Below are 20,011 nucleotides of genomic sequence, written 5' to 3'. Positions count from 1 at the left end.
GTCAAAGATAAAGAGGGCCTATTTAAGAAACATTTATTAAAGTATGACAAATTTAAACCAGGCTAGTGCTAAATATAACTATCATCTCACTACGCCGAGAACTTGAGAAATAAATGAGAACCAAAGCCTGAAAGTATGATGGATGAAAAGTCAGAAAGCAAACAGTCTCTCTTCTCTCAACAAATGAGCTCAGTGGGGACCAGAAAAGAAGGTGTTCTCAAAGCCCGAGAAAGGAAACTGCCTTAGGACACCAACTGTGGTCCCCTCCCCCACTTCCTAGGAAGGCACAGCACAATTCTATCATCGTCTATCTCGCCAGCTAAGCTGTGAATGTGCTCCAACAAAACAGGCCAACTTGAGCACAAAGGGAGTCCGTTGTCACAGTGAGGTTACAATAAGCCACACATATTTTCTGCCACTTTATTGCCTCTTCCTGAACGAAGAAGAGGTCTGTGGAATCCAGGATGCTTCAATTCTTTGAGCACTTACTAAGTTGCAAAACCAGTGAACATCTAAATGAATGAGATCTGACCTTACAGGGGGCTACACAAAGGGGAAACAGTATGTAAAAACCACAACCAGAGGCCAGACTTAAACTATGAGGGGAGGAAATAAAAGCGCCGTGATGGTAATGCTCGCTCGCCAGGCACCACGCTTAAAGCTTTACAGACAGGTTTTCATTTAACCCTACAATTTTACCAAGTAGCCACTGTTCTGAACTCCCTGGGGCATGAAGAGGGTTAAGCCACCTGCTTAAGGTCACACAGGGCGGTAGGTTACTACCGAGCTGGTACTGAAACTCAGGCTGTGTGCATCCAGAGTCGGCTCCTCCAGCTCCTGTGCTGCTCTGTGGAGAAGGGCTTCCTTCCCGAAGGAGAAGGGTGCTGTCAGAGGAGCCGCTGGCTCAGGGAAGTTCCTTCCCAGGGACTGTACCCATAGGCAGCAGGGTCAAGAGCAGGAAAATTGGAGAAAAACAAAGCAAAACAAAATAAAAAACTGAATCCCTTTCTCCCGATTCCACTGGAAGAGAAAGAGTTCTATAAATCAAGTTTAAGACTAACTACTTGGTTTACAGTCAGGCTAATAAAATGCTAGGTAGTGATAAAATTTAGTCATCATGCAAAGAATTTCAATTACAAACTTGTCTCCTTAATTCTGGCTCAAGGATGATCAGAAGGCACTTTTATGCACTACTGGTGAGAATGCAAGTCTTGCTGCCACCCTTACCACCATCCCGAGTGTATACCTTCTGCCCAGGCAACACAACCGCTGGGAATCTATCCCAGAGATCGACCACACAAGGACTCGCAAGAGTTGCAATATGCATCGTAGCACTGCCTGTAATCGCTGAGACAGTGAAAGTGACCTAAATGCCCACCAGCGAGGGGGCCAGATACACAGACCATGGGTTGTAAGCCTACGCCAGAATCCTAGCGAGACGGAGCATGGTATGCGGTGATGTGGAATGCCCTCCAAGGCTTATTACTGAATAAGAATGTTGGGTACAGAACAGATGTATACTACAATCGCATTTCCACAAATACAGTTTTTGGTGCATAAATGTACTTCTAAACACATTAAATTTTTCTTGATACCTAAAAAATGCTTAGTTTCTTCTGTGGAATGGGGCTGGGGGAAGGGAGGAGAAAGGAGACAATTACTTTCCATTTTACATCCTTTAGAAGAGCTTCAGGGTCTGTTTTTTTGTTTTGTTTTTTTTTTTACCATGCTAAATGTATATGGTCTGAATACATCTTAAAAATATATAATATCAGAGAGCCTTAATTTTTTAATTGCCTTCTAAAAAATAGAAATCGACGTTCTTTTTCGTTGATTATACACCCTACTATTTCTGTACCTTGTTTCCTTCGTATACCCATCCCAGACTCTTCACACCAAAAGCAGCCTGGTTGGCTGAGACATCCAGACACGTGACCGGCTGGCCATAGACGTAATGGAGGGTTCTGGCAGAGTCTTCAGCTTTCAGCAGGTATACCAGATCTCCAGCTGTGGCCACTGCCACAGGATACCTTCCGGTATCTGGAACGATTTCAAGGTAGTCAACCTGTGAACGGGGAAGAGTTACACAGTCTGTCAGGTCTCACCTCCAGCTCATCCTTACTTGGTCAAAAAACACACGATGCCTCCCAGAGGTCACTAAGACCGGCGGCCTAACAGAAAAAGATGGGCAAAGAAACAGTTCATAGGAAAGGAGAACACAGTTCCTACACTAATAAAGAGAAGCTCTTTGTAAAAGAAACACAGTATGTTCCTAATAAGAGAAATACGAAGTAAAAATTCACCGAGATACCATTTTTACCAGTCATAGCAGTAAAATCCATTAGCTTGATAGGACACCGGTCTGGAAGTAGAGGGGAGACAACCATATTTGTGGATCCCACTTACAGTTGGTGGGATGTAATCTAGTCCAACTTCTCTAGAGGGAAATCTGGCAATACTTATCACGATGTCAAACGCACATACGCACTGAACCAGCAAGTCAGTCCTAGGAATTTACTTACAAATAAACACACACACACACACACACACACACACAACTGCATACAAGGTTATCTGCTGTAGCACAATGCTGTCATAGCTAAAAACTGGAAACACCTACTACACATGCCTTACTAAGGGGCTAATTAACAGGAATACCATGTAGTCACAGAAAAAAGCACGATACAAAATGGAATCACCTCCAAGATAAATTTGCGGACAAAAAGCAAGGAAGGGGAGTAGCAGGATTCACAGTGCACTAACGTGCGTGGAGGGGGGGAGAGGGAACACGGTGTGCGTGCCTTGTGCAAGCATAAATCTGCTAAGGACGGCTGCCTGCAAAGAGGGAACAGAGTTCTTTGATGGGGTGGAAGAGAGATTTCTCCCATAAACCTTACTGCCTTTTAAATTCTGAAACATGAGAGTATAAGAACTATTCAAAATATTGTTTCCTTGTTTTCTTTTTTTACAAGAAACTGAATCAAATCCCCTCGGTTCCCAATCAGCAAAATTCACATTTTAGCATTTGTGCAGGTACCAGAAATGTGCAGCTAAAAGGCTAAAAAGAGCGGCGTTATCCGTCCTCTGCTGTTTCCAGGTCATCGAGGGTATGATACCACCGCCACGGTACTCCTGACCGCGTTAGCGCGACCGCTGCCCTCTGATCTGCCCGGCAACGAGGCGCTCCCTTCAGGCATCGCTTGCTTTTCTACTTCCCTAAGTGGCACATTTCTCCCGAGCACATTTCACACCAGGTTTCCACCTCCTTGAGTAAAATCTCAGCGTACAAAAGCAGGTGTGCCACACTGTGTAATCGTGAAAACCACCGCGTGAAAGGACAGCGTGGCCCTGACAAGAAGCCAAACGAGTTCAAAAGCCTGAATCCTAAGGACTGTCCAGAGGAGCTGGAGGGACAGTGTACATCTGGGGGCCTCTGCTGTTCATCCTCGGGCCCAAGAGTGTGAGTGTGAGTGCTGCCCCCGCCCCCAACCTGCCCAGCTGAGGACTCATCACAAAGGAAGGACGGAAGGGCTAGGCCAGTGCTGCAACCCAGGGAAGATGGCCACTGTGATTCGGGAGCCCACCTGGGAAGACAAAAGTGGCCCGCAGGGCCGGGCCGCGGCGGGGGGGGGGGGGGGGGGACCTTTTTCAGGGAGGCCCGGCAGCCCCTCATCCGAGATGAGAAATGAGGCCTATGCTGCCAAGCAGTTGTGGCTTGCTTCCTCTCCCCCCCCATTCTAAAAGTCATTTCCTATTTCCCTAAAATTAACATCCTCAGCCTAGCTGTTTAGTTTCACTTTATTGTTGGACTTCTGACAGACCAAGAGGCTCAGACTGACTGTGGTGGTGCCATTTGCCAGAAGCTGTAAACTCCTTCAAAAAGCTTCCAGTGGGTGCCAGGATGCCACTTTATTGCCAAGGCAGGATTTACACTTTACGGAGGAACTCACATCTTAAGTAACTGTCTGCATTCATATAATTATTGCTGGTCTAGAATGTTCTTTACGCAGACACCAGATAATAAGCACTACGGTAGTTTTGAGAACAAAGAAAGATGGTACTTCACATTTTTCTAGTAAAAGCCCCGAGAGGAGCATCAGATGGTTTGGGGGGAACACCACCCACAGGGCAGAAACTGGTCATTAAAGGGACAAGAAGCTTATGCAGGCGAAGTGCTGACATCATGGCTTTTTAGTTACTCAAGGCTAACAAGATCTCCACCAGGGGGAAAAGGCAGAAAAACAGGATCTGTTCCGGATCAGACCACCAATTCGTTATTCAACACTGGCTTTTCTGCTCGCTCTACTAGTGCCAAAATCGAGTTTGTTTACATTAAATCCAAATTTAGCGCAGATTTGAGCACTTCCTTCTTACCGCAGAATCACCTCCCACCGTATAAAAGTGGAGGCTCACGTGTAACTGAGTATGGAGATAAGCTTGACGTAAAGAACGCTTCGGGTTGGCTGAGCTTCACGCATGACATCCTGGAACTCGGCTCCCCAATTAACACTGACTTAAACTTGTTTTCACTCAGGAGTTACTCTTAATTCCAGGTGAGAAAATCTGAGGCGGAAGAAAGTGTAGGACGGAAATCTTCCCTCCCATATGGACCACTGAGTTCATTTTCATCATTTTCACTGACATGATAGGCCAGAAACCGAGCTCACATTACCAGAGGCGAACATCCCATTTTAGGTGAAGGAGGCTGAGGACCACAGTGACGAGAAACCCCAGGCCTGGAGGTCAGCCCCGAGATCTGAATCTCAGCTCCTTAGCTCTGAGATCCGGGGCAAGCCGATAGATACACTGCTCTCAGCCTCTACAGGCTTTTTGGTAAATGGGGAAAAAGAATACTATCTACCTATTTTGCAAGGCTGCAGTGAGATTTAGAAATGTAAGGCCCCCAGGAAGCCCCGAGGGAACGGGAGCTGCCGGAAGTCATTACTATCTGTTTGATCGGACCCAGAGGTTCTAAGAATGGACAATCAAATGACCGGACTAAAAAGCTCACCAGTTTCTGAACTTCGAACTCTGCCGCGATTTGCCAGTAGCCCTCGTCGTTGGGGCGCAACATTACAACATCAAAAGCGGAAGCTGTGGCAACCGTTGCATCTTCCTGGCTGAGGGCTAGTGCCTGTATTCTTGCGTCATGCTCAAAACGATGGATGGGATACTTTCCGGTCCTTAGATCCCAGATATTAAGAAACCCTACGTAGAGAAAAACAGGGCAGGTAATTTTAGATTTCCTTAAAACGCACAATTGTAAAGTAATCATGCAATATAAAGAAAGTTAAAAGGTAAATGACAAATTTGCATCGCATACAACACAGGGCCGATTTCCTTAACAATGAGCTTCTAAGGTCCAATAAGGAAAAAAAAAAGCAATTGGAAAGTGAGCAAAGGACAAGAGCATGCTGGTCACAGTAAAAGAAATACAACTGATGTACAAACGTAAGAAAAATGCAAAAATTCACTCACAATTAGAAAAATACAAAAACGGGGGTGCCTGGGTGGCTCAGTCGGCTGAGCATCTGACTTCAACTCAGGTCATGATTCCATGGTTCATGCATTCGAGCCCTGCATCGGGCTCTGTGCTGACAGCTCAGAGCCTGGAGCCTGGAGCCTGCTTCGGATTCTGTGTCCCTCTCTTGCTCTGCCCCCCCCGCCCCCCCCCCCCCGTTCACGGGCAAGCGCACGCGCGCTCTCTCTCTAAGAAAAAATAAAACACTAAAAAAAAAAAAGAAAAACACAAAAACGGTAACAGAATATTATTTTTCATCCATCGAATTGACAAAGATGAAAAATTTCATAAAACATTTTGTTGTTGAGGCTATAGGGAAATAGGCTCTATTTTTTTAAATGCTTATTTATTTTGAGGGGGGGAGGGGCAGAGAGAGCGGGGGGGGGGGGGGGGGGGGGGCGGGGCGGGGAGAGAATCCCAAGCAGGCCCCATGCTGTCAGTGCAGAGCCCGACCTAGGGCTCGATCTCACAACCAAACCATGAGATCATGACCTGAGCCAAAACTGACTGAGTCAGATGCTTCACTGACAAAGCCACCCAGGCACCCTAGGCTCTATCTTAAATTGTTGGTGGAGATATAAACTAATTCACCCAACTTGGGAGGCAATTTGACGATACGTACCAAATTACGAATGTCTATAGGATAGTCGCTGAAATGTTTTTCGTTATGTCAAAAGATTAGAAGCTATCTAAATGTGCACCACAGTTTGAAATTTAAATAAAATGAGGAGTTAAAAAGACTGTGCCAGACTTATACATAAGCTATCTGAAAGATCAACAAAATATATTATTAAATGAAAAAAGTGAAGGACAGAGTAGTGGTATAGCAGGTTATACTACTTTCGTGTTTTAAAAAATTTACACACACACACACACAAACATATACACAGACTATCCTCGTGTATGGAAGGATACACAAGAAACTGTTACCAGTGCTTGGCATTGAAGGAAAGAAACCAAAGAGAAGGGACAAGAGTAGGAGGGCATTTTACTATATATCCACTTGTATATTCTGAAGATTTTCCCTAAAATTATTTTTACTAAAAAGATAAATTTTATAAAATGTTTTTATGAGACAAACTTAACAATAGCAGGACACACATCAATTGCTGAATACTTTGCACATATGGCGCTCCTAATTCATTCTCTTAATTGTCCATTCATGCAACAAATAATTTTTCCCAGTTTTATTGATTATAGTTGACATATAAGTTGTACGACACAACAGTCTGATATATGCATACACTGTAAAATGATTAACATAGTACATTATTAGTTAATACCCATCACCTCACACAGTTAACAAATTTCTTTTTCCTTAGAATGAGAACTTTTAAAATCTACTCTCTTTGCAACTTTCAAGTATACGGTACGGTATTAACTGTGGTCGTCATGTTGTAGGTTAGATCCCCAGAACTTATCTTCTAACTGGAAGCTTGGACACCTTTTGACCACCTTTACTGATTTTTCCCACACCTCCATCCCCAGGAATCACAAATCTGTTCTCTGTTTCTGAGGGTTTTGTTTGTTTGTTTTTAGATTCCACACGTAAGTGAGATCATACAGTATTTGTTTTTCCTCGGACTTATTTCACTTAGCATAACGCCCTCAAGGTTCACCCATGTTGTTGCCAATAGCGGAATTTTCATGGCTGAATAGTATTCCGTTGGACACGTATACCACAATTTCTTTATCTGTTCGACTGTCAATGGACACTCAGGCTGTTTCCACGTCTTGGCTGTCATGAATAATGCCAATGCTGCAGTGCACGTGGGGTGCGGACGGTTCTTCGGGACAGTGACTTCATCTCCTCTGGACGTATACCCAGAAGTGGAATTGCTGGACCATATGAAATCTAGAGTTCTAGATTTCATTTTTTGGGGAACCTCCATACCGTTTTCCAGTGGTTGCACAAATTTACATTCCCACCGACAATGCACGAGGGCTCCTTTCTCTCCACATCCTCACCAGCATCTGTCATCCCTGGTCTTTGACGACAGCCATTCTAGCAAGCGTGAGGTATCAGGCAGAAAATTACTGAGCATGCTTTATACGGGGCACTGTTCTAGATGCCAGCAAGATCTGAACACAGCCACTAACTTGTATTTTACATCCTTCCTCACACCACCCTCTTCCAGCTGCAGTGAGCACTGATGCTTTACTTTCCATCATTATCACACGTGAGCTTAACTATCCTACACTTGCTAAAAACCTTGATCTACCTACACACCCTTCTCTCTCCAGCTCCCTGGATGCTGCTACCCAGATGAATCCCTCTTACACACACTGGCTGTGTGTCTCCACCTTTCTCAAATGGTCTACAGCATGATATCCAAGTTTTCCAAGATCTTCAGACCAGAAGCCCCAGCAGCTGCAGCACCACCTGAGGGCTTGTGAGAAATGCAGATTTTGGGGCAACAGAAACTCTGGGGATATACGCTCAAGTCTGAGAACCAGTCTGTCTGCAGGAACTTACACTCTTCTATCAGAAACAGAAACTTTTCTGTACCTGGGATGCCTTTCTTCTTCTTACCCAAATTCTTTTTATCATTCCCACCCACTTCTTTCCCTGCCAATATGTACCCAAGAAAATAATTACTGTCTGCATCATACTGGATAACGTCCTGCTCCAATTCCCACTGATTTTATTTTTCACAGTTCCCTGAGAAATGATTGTACAGAAATAACAGTCTGTGGTTATTTGAGTTCAAATCCAGCTCTACCACTTGCTAGCAGAAGGTCTCGGGCAAGTTACTTTAAGCTGTGGGCCTGTCTCTTCATCTACAAAACGGAAGATAACATTACCTACTGCACAGGACTGTTGGACAGGCGAAAGGGGAAGAGCCACACCAAAGGCTGGAAATAGGCCAATCATTTTTACCTTTCATGTGTTCTAGAAGGCCTGCCATGTTGTAAAGCATGTTTACAATCTACTAATAGTGCAAATTCCCTCCGTTGCTCCTCCAAAAATCTAATCCTACTTCCTACAACTTCCTAGTACCCAAAACAGATAAAGCTCTTTCACGTTTCTTCTCTCGGCAATCCAAGTGCTTTGAACTTAGGATCTTACCATAAAGCATCATTCAGTACTAAATAAATACAGTCAGAAGAAAGTAATGCATGTGGGCTGCTTTGCAAGACTTTGAAACCGCCAGCAGGCTAGGTAGGTGATGACAAACAGAAGCGGAGCTTTCTTCGAGTTAAATGTCGCTTCAGACGTAAAACAGTGTTCTTTTCTAAGAATTACGATAAACCAAGGGATCCGCGGGTCACACACGGCTCCACGACACATTCCCCTGGCAAATCTTTTGGCAAGTCCTCCCCACTCTCAGAAGAAACAGAGATGCTGCAGAAAACGCTGAATACACATTCAATAGGAGACAGGCATATTCCAAGACGTGCCTCCTCCAAGCACTTCTGCGTTATGTGTGTTTGCCTTTGTTCAGAGACGTCACAATAAACAGTCATGAGAGAAACAAAATTTGCAATTTTCATAGAGCTTTCGAGAGTGAGACATTTTCATTTGTCTCCTCTCATTGAGTGCTCACTTCCATTTTGGGAGGAACATCATTATCCTCATTTACAAAAGAGAACAGAAGCTCCGAGTGGTTAAACAACTGGTCCAAAGCCACTTGGTATGTGATGAGGCTGGGCTGGAATTATGCTGGGAAAGTGCGGGATGTGCGGCTGCCTCTCCAAGTGCATAAAATAACCATGAGCTCCACGAGCAAATGACGTAAACTTGCCTGGATTCTGCCAAATGTGGAAGTTACTCAACCACGGCTCATTCTAAGCACACATGGAGTTTATCTATAAACACATTTTTCATTATTAATCAACTACTCGGTTTTGTCGGCATCACTATTCCAACAGAATCTTGTGCAATAAAATATCCTTTGCTGCAAGGTTGAACTTCACAGAGCCATCCTAAGAAAGGTCTTTTTGGAAAATATATTCTAGGGTTCCCTCAATTTAATGCCCACATTCTTTTCTGGACTCCCACAGCATCGTCATCTTTATCAACTCTCTCTACTCCCTTCAACTACTAAGCATATAAAACCTTGTCAGCCCCTTCCTTGTCGACAGCACAGTCCTCCAAGACCACTTTTACATGTGTGAACATTTAAAACTGTCATGTCCTCTTCCGATTGTGTCTCCCTCTCTCTCTGACCCTCCCCCGTTCATGCTCTCTCTCTGTCCCCAAAATAAATAAACGTTGAAAAAAAAAATTAAAAAATAAATAAATAAAATAAAATAAAACTGTCATGTCCTCTGAACGAATTGACCCTTCGTTGTGTGAAATGTCCCTCTTTACCCCTGGTTGTGTTCTTTGCTCTGAGATCTTCTTTGTCTGCTATGGATATAGGCATTCCAGCTTTCTCCTGATTAGTGTTAGCACTGTATATATTTTTCTGTCCTTTCTCTTTGCCTTGTGTCTTCACATTTGAAACGAGTTTCTTGTCAACAGCATATATACTTGGTCTTGTTTTTAACTGGAGTGTGTAGACTATTTCCTTTAATGTGGTTATGGGCAGGAATGGGTTTTTCCTACCATTTTGCTATTTGTCCCATTTGTTCTGTGTTCCCTTTTTCTCTTTTTCTGCCTGCTTTTAGATGGAGTATTTGCTTCAACCGAGTATGTGTTTATTCCATTTGCGTTCCCCTGTTGGCTCATTAGCCCAAACTCTTGTTGTGTTATTTTAGCCCAAGTGCTTCAGCATTTTAGCATTCATCTTTAACTTATCGGTCTACCCTCCAGTGACACTGCCCCACTTCATGTGAAGAGGGTGAGCTTCACTGCCACTCACTTCCATTTCCTGCCCCCCAGCCTTTGTGCCACTGTGGTCAGGCTTTTCGTTTCTATGTGTGTGATGAACCCCATGTACATTATTACTTTTGCATCAGCAGGCAATTAATCTTTAAAAAAGGACTTAAATAGTAAGAAAAAAAAAAGCCACGTATACTTACCCATGTAATTACCGCATCTGGGGCTCTTCCAATATCACTTTTAACATTAAATCCTGCAGCTGTTGCAAGATTTGCAATTTCACTTTGCAACTGTGTTGCTGGACACTTGACCCAAAAACACCCGGGCAAGGTGGGCAGGAAGAGACACAGCAGCGAATGGGGAGAGATGTTTGGGTGGAAGCTAGTTTTATAAATGATCAATCTATTCGTTAGTAGTTACATCGTGGCTACTCTTACAACCTCAGAACTGCAGGGACTTGAACTACGAATACCTGAATTATAATAATGTCTTGTAATATTGTAGCTATCACCCACGTTAACCAACATTTAGTCAAAAGGGAATCGATGTAATAGTAAAATCAAGTATTTACTGAGCCCCGGCTTTGGACCAGCCACTATTCTAGGTAGTCGGGAAACTGCGGCAAATAAGACAAAATAAAACAAGAAAGTCACTGACTGCATGCAGTGAATATTCTCATGGCATCTACCAAGCATTTCGTTTGGGGGCAGACAGAAAGGATAGGACTCCTATTCTCACAAAACCTGCACCTGAGAGAAACAAACCTTTTAATGACCAAAATGTAACACATAACAGAAGACACAAAGTACAATGGGAAAATGGATATGCTTTTTATCATGCCATAAAATCATTTTAATATCCCCAAAGAAGGGGCGGCTAATTTCTCTAGACACTTCAAGTTGAACTGGATGCACAACCATCACGTGACATTAAGAAGTAAGTAGCCAATGCCTGTCCGAACCAAATATAGTCACTTGTCAAACAGGTGGTAATTTTTTTTTCAATATATGAAATTTATTGTCAAATTGGTTTCCATACAACACCCAGTGCTCATCCCAACAGGTGCCCTCCTCAATACCCATCACCCACCCTCCCCTCCCTCCCACCCCCCATCAACCCTCAGTTTGTTCCCAGTTTTTAAGAGTCTCTTATGCTTTGGCTCTCTCCCACTCTAACCTCTTTTTTTTTTTTTTTTCTTTTCCTTCCCCTCCCCCATGGGTTTCAAACAGGTGATAATTTTTAAAAATCTGATAGAAATTCATTCAAAAGGCCAAGTTTTATATCACAGAAACAATAATGATATGGAGTTGGCTCTTGATATTGTGTGGACCTCTCAAGTGTCAGAACTGTGTCCTTTTTCTTCCATATCGCCTATGTCAGTGAATTCATAACGTCACTGACAACATGGCTGTCAATAAAGGTTTGCCAAATGTTTGTCTTACGTTTTAGCAAGGGACATCTGGTTCTAAGAAACAAAAATCCACCGCAACTCAAACACAAAAGGGAAATGGGCTGGGAGGGAATGGGGCTATTTCATGGAACCCAAAGGCAAGAAGTACAGCTGGAGATCATAAGGAATCTGAACCAGGGACTAGGAAGACATTCAGAACCAAAGCAGGCTATGTGTTCCGTGTGCCTCTCTGTGCAGCTGTTTTCATTCTTCTGTCTCCCCCACAAACCAGCCGTCGCTCTTCCCCAATCTGCAGAGTCTTCTAATCCAAGCACAGAACCCAGACTAAATGTGTGAGGCCCAAATGGCTCGTCCCAATCCATGAATTAGCTGCCCCCCGGGCCTACGGTTCCCACCCTCGTCCAACCGAGGCCAAAGACTAATGCAAACACTCACTGTGAACGTGCCTACCCCTACGGGGACTAAGGAGGTTCGCTGGGGTTAGGAGACACCCCAAAAGTGTCTACTACACTTATCCTGCAAGTCAGGCCAAGGGAAAACAAGAAAATGTCTTAGCAAATGCAAAGGGAGGACCTGTGTAGTTAGTTCCTCAGTAGTGACTTAAAAAGCAGGTCACTGCCATCATTTCCTGAACAAGCCATGATCCCTAAGCGCCAGAGCTCACGGCCCCCATTTATTTGCCCCACACCGGGAAAACTAAAAGGACAGCAGAGGTCTCTCTTTCTCCCTGACGAAACCTCAAGAGCTGGATGAAGGATGTTCAACTCTGAGCCAGTGCCAGCCTCACGACAACACGGCTTCATCCACGAGAAATATGAAACGGATGCAGACGAAAGAAGAAAAAGGGTCTGTCAAAAAATCTGCAAGAGCACAATGAGTGAGGGCCCTCGGCCCAATCGAGGAGACGGGAGTGGGGCTCTGACAAGCGGCAGCAGGGCGGAAGCAACTCGGAGCTCACCCTAGACCGGGGAACGGTTGTTAACAATGACATGAGTAACGATGGCCAGTCTTCTGAGGAGACACAAAGCCTGCTCAGCAGCTGTGGTGGGCACCCATGCCAGTTTGCGACATGCCCCTCCCTCCTCCCGGAGGAGACCAGCCAGAGTGTGGTAATGAAACTGCACATAGTGGAAATGGGATCTAAATGAGTTTAAACTGATTTATGTGAGCTTTTGTAAAGATTACTCGATATCAGGAAAGTGCTACCACTGTGAAATAATGTCGACAATCCTTAAGACCTCCGCCTAATGGTACTTGCACAGAATATTTATATTCCTCGTCATGGGAACAAGGACCATAATGGATACCATTTTTGTTTTATTAGGGATGCATATTTAAATTAATCTGCTATTTGCCTAAACAATTAGCTGCTTCTGTTTGTGTGCACAAAGCCAAAATTGCAATTAGGCTTCCATCAAAAAGATAAGTCCCAACTAAAACTGTCCCGGTGGGGTCGTAAGAGCTCAGGGCAGAACTTTCCAAAATTACTTTTTAGCATAATGGTAATTATGTTAATTGCTTGAAAGGTAAATAACTGCTGAACTGGTTTGGGGGGGGGGCGGGGAAACACACCACACACAACTGGCCCTGCCCCCTCCCCTTTGATCTTTTTCAAGCACCATTAAAATTTAAAACAGGTTGACAGTTTAGAAAGTCACAGACTGGTCACTTCTTAAACCACAGAGTGTCTTGTGGTCTTTAGTGCTTCCTTGATTAGAACTTATTGTAGCCATGAGCTCCTATCCTCTTGCGCTTGGACAGTAAACACCTGAGGCGTAGGGCAGTTTCTGACCACAGTAATCGACCCCCCCATTACCTGTGGGGGATACGTTTCAAGATCCCCAGGACATGCCTGACCATGGACAGTTCCAAACCCGCTAGGTACTATGTTTTTTCCTTTACATACATACCCTTGATGAAGTTTAATTTATAAACAACAACAAAAAAAAGCACAGTAAGAGATCAACAATAAAATAGCACAATTATAACACTATATTGTGACAAAAGTCATGTGAATGTGGTCTCTCTCTCAAAGTATCTTATTGAACTGAACTCATCCCTCTTTTTGCGATGATGTGAGATAATAGCACACCTGCGTGAAGAGATGGAACGATGTGCATGAGGTAGCGTTAGACTACCACTGACCGAGGACACCCCCCCCCCCACTTCTAGACCACAGTGGCTGCGGGTAACTGAAGCTGCAGAAACTGAAATCACGGATAAGGGGGCACTGCTGTAGTCACGTAGGCAGGGTCATCTAACTGCAGTTCAGAGAACAGTGAGTGAAACTATTTTTAAAAACAGCTTGTAACTTCAATTTCCACCCCGTAAACACTTGCCTATAAATAAACAGGAGCCAAAAAACTCCTTGACAAGAGAAAAAGCATTTTAACAAAAATTTAAGATCTACCCATTGCATTCACTAACTGTGTACTGCCTCATTCATCAAGTCCATACAACAGCACTATGAGATAGAGGCCGGAGGTGTAAAGGTGGCATGGGTTTGAAAGGAGAAAATAAATTTTGCTTTTACGGAAGAGGTGGCCAGGGAGGTTCATATCAGTGCAAACAAGGGTCATGTTGAAGTGCTCGGTACGGAAGGTCTGGAATAAGACAAAGCGTCTACCGTGCATGTTCATCCTCAACACTGCAGCCGAACACAACTCTAAACCTGAACCCTGTGATGTGGAGGAAAACAACGCATAGGAAGCATTCTGGAAGCTGTACTTTGGACTGACGAGAATCTGAATGGGCTCATGGACCGATCAAGTGGCTGGTTAGGCACAACAGATCAGCGACCGGATGAGAGATCACCAAAGCAGAAAGAGAGTCAAGAAGAAAGCAAGATGAATATAGTTAGGAGTCTCGGGTTCAAAGCAGAAGAAAAACATTTTAAAAATAAAAAATGAGAAAAGACAGTAAGTTGAAAAGGAATCAAATAACAGATCGTAAGACAGGACAATGTGACTCCGTAGAAGAATTCAGAGTAACGGAGTCCAAGGAAAAACAGATTCATGGGGAAGCATCCGGACCAGGTCTTCTACAAGGGGAAGTGCCAAGGAGGCAGAGAATTCGAAAGAGACATCACTATGCATGCAGCCACCAACCCTGCCAGCTCCAGCCAGTGTCTTCCCACACTATAATGGAGCAATATAAACATAATCTGGAATATATTTTGAAGAGTCCATCAGACAGTGGTACCAGGTGATGCCTCCAGCGCACAAACTATGGTACTGGGCAATCGGGACAGTGGTGGTGGGTAGAGAAAGAACACTTATTCTTCACTACACATCCTTTGGGACAAATTGAATTTTTCCTACATGTTACACTATCTCAAAAATTTTATTATAATTTGTATACATATCTTTATAAATATTAACATGATTTGTGATGAGATTTTTTTCACTTTTCCCAATCACGGTCCACATAATTTTATAATCAACATTTAACTCTGATATACAAATTCTACTTCTGACTCAGTGATAGGTTAAGGTGAATTAAACTCCAAAGGAGTACGCAACATCGCCACCACTTTCCTGACCAGACAGGTGCAAGAGAGCCCAGGCCAAGAGTAGCCCAGGGTAAGTCTTAATCTCCTTGTTCTTTCTCTTTTCAAAAAGTTTATTTGTTACTAAAAGGCAAATAGCTCTATCTTCAAAAACAGTTTCACTCATGTGCTAAGTGACAGAACTATATAATATTTAGAAATGCGTGATTTAAGATAATGCTCAGGACTACTGAAGCAGAATGATGGGTACATGGGGATTCATCACCCTATTCTCCCCAATTTTGTGTATTTTGAATTTCCTACAATAAAACGATTCTTAAAAATAATTTGAAAAGCTATCACTGACAAAAGTGAAGACACAGAACTTGTATTTTGCAAAAGTTTTCAGGAGCTACGCTCCGAACTTAGTGTAGTCTCAGAACAGATTTGCAATGGAAATTCCAGCGATGACATTTTGCAGGTTTTGGAAATCCCCAATCCAAGCCCTCGAAATATCCTGAAATCATACTATCAATGAATTCTCTTTCAATAAAAGTATTACATGGCTCAAAGTAGAAAAAATCAAAGATTTAGATTATGGCACCACTGTAGTCAACTCTGAGTTACGCCAAACAAGAAGGAGAAAGGGAACAGCAGATGATCTCACATTTCACCTAGGCACCTGAAACCCCCAATGCAAATCTCCCTGCATGTGGATGGGTTTTGCCAGGAGGGCCAAGAATGTTTAAGCTGGGGCGCCCCCATGTCCCTACGTGCTCCCTGGGGGACAAGACAGGGGCAGGTGTGGATTACAACAGCCCTATACAGATTCTCCTCTGAACTCCAGACCCATGGATCCACGTGCCTTAAAGACTAGTGGTCTTCAGACTTTTTTGTTTACCCCCCCCCTAAAATTATTTTGGCAAATCAGGTCTCCCTTTCATATCTTACATATAAAACCGAAAAATCTTGTTTATCGTGTAGTGGCAAAAAAAAACCCAAAAAACCAAAAACACACCAAAAAAACCCCTAACTTCTGGCATACTGCTAAATACTGACATTTTAAAATAAAATGGCTATGCTTCAGATTCTGTGTCCTCCCTCTCTGTCCCTCCCCCGCTCACACACTGTCTCACTCTCTGAAATAAATAAATGTGAAAAAAAATTTTAAATAATAAAATAAAATGGCTATATCATTCTTTAAAAAGTATTCTTTGGAAATGAAATATCACTCATACCATCATGCATTAAATAAAAGGGGGAAAGAATAGCCCAAAGATAAATAGCAAAATACAGACACAAAGTATGTGGAGAATCCTTAATCATAGAATCACCACCAGAAGAACCTAGGTCCTAATCTCATCGAATATCAGGCTCCCAATTCAGCGAAAAAGAAAACGGTCAGGCACATTTTTTTTTCCTGAGTAATCAGCATATAAATACATGGCATTTTATTTTATTTATTTATTTTTTCAACGTTTATTTATTTTTGGGACAGAGAGAGACAGAGCATGAACGGGGGAGGGGCAGAGAGAGAGGGAGACACAGAATCGGGAACAGGCTCCAGGCCCTGAGCCATCAGCCCAGAGCCTGACGCGGGGCTCGAACTCACGGACCACGAGATCGTGACCTGGCCGAAGTCGGACGCTTAACCGACTGCGCCACCCAGGCGCCCCAATACATGGCATTTTAAATTGCTATGAGAAAAATTTTACCTTGTTTAATGATTTTTTAATTTTGAAATATTTGAGACTTACAAAAAAGCTCTAAAAAATCATACAAGGAGTTACAGTTGACCCTTCACCCAGCTTCCCCGATGTTAACATACTACATAACCACAGTAACATGATCAAAGCCAGGAAATCAACATTGATACAAGATGTTTAACCTATAGACCTTATTTCCATTTCATGAAGTGGTTCACCAAAATCCTTCCCCCACCCTCGACCCCGTCCAGGATCCAATTCAGAATTCCATGTTGCATTTGTCATGTCTCCTTGCTCTGAGACAATTCCTCAATCTATCTTTGTCCTTCCTGTCCCTGACACTTGAAAAGTACTGACCATGTATCTTATAGAAGATCTCTTAGTTGTCTAATGTTTACTCATGGTTAAAATCAGGTTATGCATTTTTTGACATAAGTAGCACAGAAGTAACGTGCCTTTTCAGTGAATCAGGAGGTACATGATGTCAATTTCTCATTATTCACCATATCCTGTTTTTCATCATACTAATTTTAGCATCCATTGATTCTTGCCTGTAAGAATTATTCTAGCACTTGCCAAATGAGTTTCTATTTTCATCACTCCTCCATATAGAGAAATTCATTAATTGAAATGCTATTGTAAAGAAGAGCTGACTCTTCTCCCTTGCTTATTTATTTAACTATTTATTTATACTGGCATGGACTCGTGGATATTTACTTTATTCTATAGGTTATAATCCATTAATATCCTATTTTGTTGCTAGAACTGCCCCTGATTTTGCCGTTGGGAAAGAGCTCCAGTTTGTTTCCATTTTCCTATAAAGAGAACCTCCTCCTTCCATGTTACCCACTTTTTTTTTTTTTGGTCCATCCTTACTTTCTGGTCCCACAAGATGTTCCAGACTCATCTTGTATTTGTCTCTCCTAGCACTGGTTCCACTCACTGAAGAATTAATGATATTTAGAGACCAAGATCTGGGCACTAGCTGCGCTTATTGTTACTAGGGTAGCACAATGCATGCCTGCAACTCTTAGGAATTAGAATAAAAGCCAGGTCTTTGCCTCAAAGGTCATAAACTCTTTAAAATATGCAGAAAAGTCTTCCATGGCCTTGGAATAAAGAATTGAGGAGAGTTGCTTATCCAGGAATTTTTTTTTTTTTTTTTGTAATATCGCATGATCCTGGGTTTTAAGTCCTATTTCAGAGCAGAGTTAAACACAAAGAAAGAGGAACAATTCCAGGTACATATAGCCACTAGTTTTGGCCATGCCTGCTACCACTATACTATGATCTCATAAATACAATATCTATTACTTTGTATTTCTTTGAAAATAGGTCCAGATTTCTTCACGAAAGATTATTGTTAAATTAAAGACACAACAAAAACTTCAATCACTAAACATGTTCTGGTGGCCATGAGCCACCAGGGGAATTCTCTGCTCTCAAGCATCCACTCAACTCTAGAACCGAGATGGAAAGCACTCTTGTTCTTGGACTCTAACACATTTCAGAATCTTGACCGTTCCTGATGAGCAAAAACCAACAAAACAAAACTTCCCAAGAGTAGCACCAACTATATTGTAGAAAATCTTGAAATGGGACTTTTTGGTCTTTTAAAAATATGTTTAAAAATCATGTAGTTCTAACCTACATGTAAAAAAAAACCTCATCAACTTTAAGTGCACTATTGGATACGAACAGACAAGTATTTATGGTCCCGTAACCACCACCCAATCATAACAGAATATTTCCACCACACTTTTGACAGTCACCTTCCCCTGGCAACCATTCACTTGCTTTCTGTCATAGTTTTGCTTCTTCTAGAATTCCACATAAACAGAATTATATAGTATGTACTCTTTTGTGGCTGGCTTCTTTTACTTAGCATTAGCGCTACTAAGATTTATCTGTATTGTTGCATGTATCTGTAATTTGTTGTCTAAAATTGACGAGCGATGGCCTATTGTATGGATGTACTACAATACACCTGCTCATTCATTGGTTAATATTGATCTACGTGCCTTCCAGTTTGGAGCTACCATGATTAAAATGTTATAGCATGTAAGCAATGAACTATAGTAATCTACCCTCAAAACCAAGAGCACACCATACACACTGTATGTCAGCCAATTTGATAAATTATATTAAAACAAATAAAATTCTATAAATATTCAAGTACAAGTTTTTGTGTGAACATAGGTTTCATTCTCTTGGATAATATAGGAGTGGGAGTGCTTGGGTCATCTGGTGAGTTTGTGTTTAGTTTTGTAAGAAACTGCCAACCTGTTTACCCACGTGGCTGCGCCATTTTGCATTCCCACCAGCAAGGAAAGAAAGTGCCAACTCCACCAGTCTCACCAACATGTGGTATTATCGGTCTTTTAAAGCCGGTGTATTATGTGCAACAGTATACTTCATAATGGTTTTAATTCACATTTCCCTAACGATTAATGGTGCTGAGCATCTTTTCATGTGTTTACTTTCCATTTATAGGTCTTCTCTGAAAGGTCTATCCAAACCTTCTCCTACTTTTAATAGGCTGTCTTCTTATATTTGAACTATAAATGTTCTTCATATATTCTAGATGTAAGTCCTACATCAGATGTGTTTTGCAAATATTTTCTGCCAATCTGTAGCTTGCCTTTTCATTTTCTTAGTATCTTCACGATCAAAGGTTTTTACTTGACGAAGTCTAACATCTTTTTTTATTTTACAATTTGTGCTTTCTGTGTCCTAAGAAATCTTCGCCCAGCCAAGGTCTCAAAATTTTTCTACTTTTTGTCTGAAAATTTTATATTTAAGTCTATATAATCCATTTGAGTTCACTTGTAGATAGCATGGAGTAAAAGTAGAGGTTCACAGGCAGGGATAAAAAGGAATAGAGCTATCTGCTTGTTTCGACATCATTTGTTGAAAAGACAATCATTTCTTCATTGAATGACCTTGGCACTTTTATTAAAAAATCAGTGGGTGGGTTTTTCTGGACTTTATTCTGTTCCAGTGGCCTATGGGTCTATCCTCAGGCCAGTATTGTTACACTGTTTTGATTACTAGTTTCACAGTAAACCTGGAAATTGGATAGGGTAACTCTACCAACTTTGTACTTCTTTTTCAAAAT

The 20,011-nt window shown here is 42.3% G+C and overlaps 1 protein-coding gene across 1 annotated transcript in view; it reads right to left on the bottom strand.

Moving 5' to 3' along the window:
- Positions 1-20,011, bottom strand: part of FBXW8 (F-box and WD repeat domain containing 8) — a 120,127-nt gene that overhangs the window by 35,310 nt on the left and 64,806 nt on the right. The window contains exons 6-7 of the mRNA XM_043557699.1: positions 5,012-5,208; positions 1,859-2,065 (exon numbers count right to left, since the gene is read on the bottom strand). Coding sequence (XP_043413634.1) covers positions 1,859-2,065; positions 5,012-5,208 — 404 coding nt within the window. The remainder of the gene's footprint in view (positions 1-1,858; positions 2,066-5,011; positions 5,209-20,011) is intronic.

This window comes from Prionailurus bengalensis, chromosome D3, assembly GCF_016509475.1.
Source record: "Prionailurus bengalensis isolate Pbe53 chromosome D3, Fcat_Pben_1.1_paternal_pri, whole genome shotgun sequence".
NCBI lineage: Eukaryota > Metazoa > Chordata > Mammalia > Carnivora > Felidae > Prionailurus > Prionailurus bengalensis.
Note: the sequence above shows the minus strand (reverse complement) of the source record. Positions and strands in the feature narration are given on the sequence as shown.